The sequence below is a fragment of the Monopterus albus genome, unplaced genomic scaffold, assembly GCF_001952655.1.
Source record: "Monopterus albus unplaced genomic scaffold, M_albus_1.0 scaffold373.1, whole genome shotgun sequence".
Taxonomy (NCBI): domain Eukaryota; kingdom Metazoa; phylum Chordata; class Actinopteri; order Synbranchiformes; family Synbranchidae; genus Monopterus; species Monopterus albus.
In genome coordinates, this window is record NW_018128253.1 from 796,413 (window position 1) to 799,742 (window position 3,330).

Below are 3,330 nucleotides of genomic sequence, written 5' to 3' on the forward strand. Positions count from 1 at the left end.
TATGTTCCTCCCTCTTCTGGAAATAGAAGAGGGAAACTATGACCATTTCCGTCCTCTTAGCAAAGTCCATCACCATCTGTCCTTTTAGGTTCCTTTCCTTAACACCAAACCTGCCCATCACCTCCTCATTACTTTTGTTCTCCTCACCAACGTGCCTGTTGAAATCTGCTCCAATCACCACTTTCTCCCCTCTGGGAATACTCTCCATCACCTCATCTAACTCACTCCAGAATCTCTCCTTGTCTTCTAACTCACACCCTACTTGTGGAGCATAACTACTGACTACATTCAACATTACCCCTTCACTTTCCAACTTCAAACTGATCACCCTGTCTGACACTCTTTTCACCTCTAAAACATTCCTCATGAGCTCCTCCTTCAGGATCACTCCTACCCCATTTCTCTTCCTGTCCACACCAAAATAAAACAGTTTGTATGCCCCTCCAATGCTATGCGCTTTGCTACCCTTCCACCTGGTCTCCTGCACACACAGTATATCTAGATTTGCATGTTTAAATATGGCATGTTTTTAACGCCGGATGCCCTTCCTGACGCAACCCTCTCTATTTATCCGGGCTTGGGACCGGCACAGAAGTCACTGGCTTGCAACCCCTGTGGCTAGATTAGTTATGAAAAGTAACTAAAGGGAAGTAAAGGTATGAGAAGTAACTAAAGCTTATAAAGTAACTAGAGCCTATAAGAATCAAACCTTACAAATCTAATTACTAACTGTGGTTTCTCATTTTGACACATAACAAAAATAGTGTATTAAACAATGAATTAATGTGTTAAATACACTTCATTAAACGTATAACATCTCATTATTAGTTATTACCGATGTTAAACTATGTGTCACAATCCAAAATATAGATTTGGTTAAATATATGAAACAAAAACATGAATAATGAAGTGGAATCTTGCCTTGCGTGTTTACTGGGTTTAGTACGGTAAAAAAAAGCCCTGACTTCCGGCTGCCAGCAGGCTCAGACGTGGAATCAGACTACAGAAGTCTGCAGTCTGCTGAAAAAGCAGGGCCGTTGTGTTTAATCTGGTTCCAGATCAGCGCTCTTCGAGGATATTTAATGGACTCTAATCGTATGTCCCACTAACGTCAGGAGACCCGCTGAAATTCAAAGGTGAAGGAGGAGACTGAACGCTTAAAGCAACAAAGGTGCTTCTTGTTTTCTGTCGTTTAGCGTTAACCCGTTTTTTTGCTACACTGTCAAACAAACTGCTTTTCAGGTAAGACAATTGGCTATTTACTTTACATCTAATTTAAACTGTTAACAGCTAACATTAGCATATCAGTAGCTAGGCTAGTGTTTAATGTGTTTTGGTCAACTTTAGCGAACCTCACATGAGATGTTAGCTTCAAATGAGGTGGTCAGAGTGGTCTCGGGATGGTGCTGCTAGCATAAGCTAGCTCATGTTGTCGAATGGCAGGTTGCCAGTGCTTTGTTGTCTTCAGCTCTTGTTACCATTGCTAACTCTGAGAGACGAGACAGTCCAAGTAACTTCAAAACAGTGCTGATTTATTCAAAGGATAACAGGTAAAATAAACATTACACGCTCAGGTATCTTGCACCTCCAAACTGCATGCAGGCAGATGTAAGATGAAAGACCCTGAACCCACCGGGCCTATACATTATATCCCCTCGGTTGGGCTAGCCCCATACTACACAGAAACGTCAACCGAGGCGTCTCTGTTACCAGCTTTGCAGCTGGTCATAGCAGTAGTCAAAACATGAAGCAAATCAATGTGTGTGTGTCTGTTGATTAAGTGGTGTGTAGCTAAAAACATTCTCACACGACCTCTAGTAACATGTCGTGACATAAACATAAGAACATATTATGGCTAAGGCTACAGTTATACACGTCATAATAATAATATTAAACACCCTGTCTGCTGACAGTCATCAACTCTTCTCTCTAGTTATCCTTGACCAGATGTACCCTGTAGAAACTCATAAGCATGCCTAAGCATTTAACAGTCTAACTAGACATCCTATCTCCACTAAACATTTCTAATACATAAAGTATCTATCCAATACCTATCTGACTAAAAATACCTAACAGCTTGTAGATTGATAGCTTAAGTAAGTTATCGTTAATTCAGTTTAACTAAAGTGGGGGTTTTGATGTGCTGGTAGCGATAACGCTCTGGATCTTGTACACTTGCTAGAACAACTAGCTAAGCTAACTGAATCATTTTAAAGTTACCTGATGTGAAACTGAATGGGATGGCCGTTGTCGCAGACCATTTTATCCGGGATAATGCTGAAACGTCTTCATCCAATAATAATAGTCTTTTCTCTGCTACTGGAAAAGTGTCTACGAGGAAGTTTTTTCCATTACAGTTGGGGCTTTTATTTATTAATGTGGCTACAGAAACCGCCGTCTTCTTCTTTGGTGTTTTACGCGATAGAAACTGCGATGGCTTTACTGTTGTTTTGACTGCTGCTGTTTCTTTCTAACCACGATAGCTGATTTTTCAATAATTTTATTGACATGCCAGTCTGTAACGTTAATGCCACTGTGTTTGCAGGTGAGCATGGAGGCTGGCGAGGAAAGTGGCAATGCCAACTTGAAGAGACCCAGAGCACCTCTGTCAGATTCTGAAGACAATATCCCTTCAGCCTCAGGTTAGTGTGTGAATATGAGAAATATGTGCATGTGTTATCCAGAACATGTTTTCAGAATATTCACTTATTTACAGCAGTTTCTGCTGTTATGATGTTAGACTTGTGTTTTGTCTTGTATAATTTTGCTACCTTGTGTGTCAGAGGTGAATGATGGCCAGAAGCGGCGGCGTCTGGAGGCACCTGGTCAGGAGAACCACAGCCCTACACAGTCCAACTCTGTGCACCCAGCTGAGCAAGGAAAAAAGCCAGACACACCGATGGTTCCCTCAGTCTGTTCCCGAGTCCAGCAGCTCACACAGAGAAGAGAGGGTGATCTACATTTACTGCTGAAGCATGCATACTAAAATTTTGTCCACCCAGCTTTTGTCATTCGAGCGTCCATATCAGAAACACCTCTCAAAATACAGTTCACCTAACTACACAAATTACATCCTCTAAAATGACCTCAGAGTTGCATCAAGATCTCTAGATTCAAGAGAATGAACATAAACCATAGTGAAAGTAGAATTAATTACTGGGCTGTTGTATTCGGCTGTACTAGGTGTAGCTATGTGAATCTGATAAACTGGTATGTGAGCAAATGTGTGTGTGTGTGTATATGTATATGTGTGTATATATGTATATGTGTGTATATATGTATATATATATATGTGTGTGTATATATATATATGTGTGTGTGTGTGTATAT

General features: G+C 40.8%; 1 protein-coding gene across 9 annotated transcripts in view; it reads left to right on the forward strand.

The window, feature by feature from the left end:
• The first annotated feature begins 969 nt into the window (after positions 1-969).
• Positions 970-3,330, forward strand: part of anln2 (anillin, actin binding protein 2) — a 32,232-nt gene continuing 29,871 nt past the window's right edge. For 5 of the 9 annotated variants that reach the window (XM_020585669.1, XM_020585674.1, XM_020585673.1 and 2 more), the window contains exons 1-3: positions 970-1,242; positions 2,546-2,642; positions 2,784-2,951. In XM_020585669.1, the coding sequence (XP_020441325.1) occupies positions 2,552-2,642; positions 2,784-2,951 (259 nt within the window). In that variant the 5' untranslated portion in view covers positions 970-1,242; positions 2,546-2,551. The remainder of the gene's footprint in view (positions 1,243-2,545; positions 2,643-2,783; positions 2,952-3,330) is intronic. The other 4 variants (XM_020585670.1, XM_020585671.1, XM_020585675.1 and 1 more) reach the window with 4 other exon arrangements.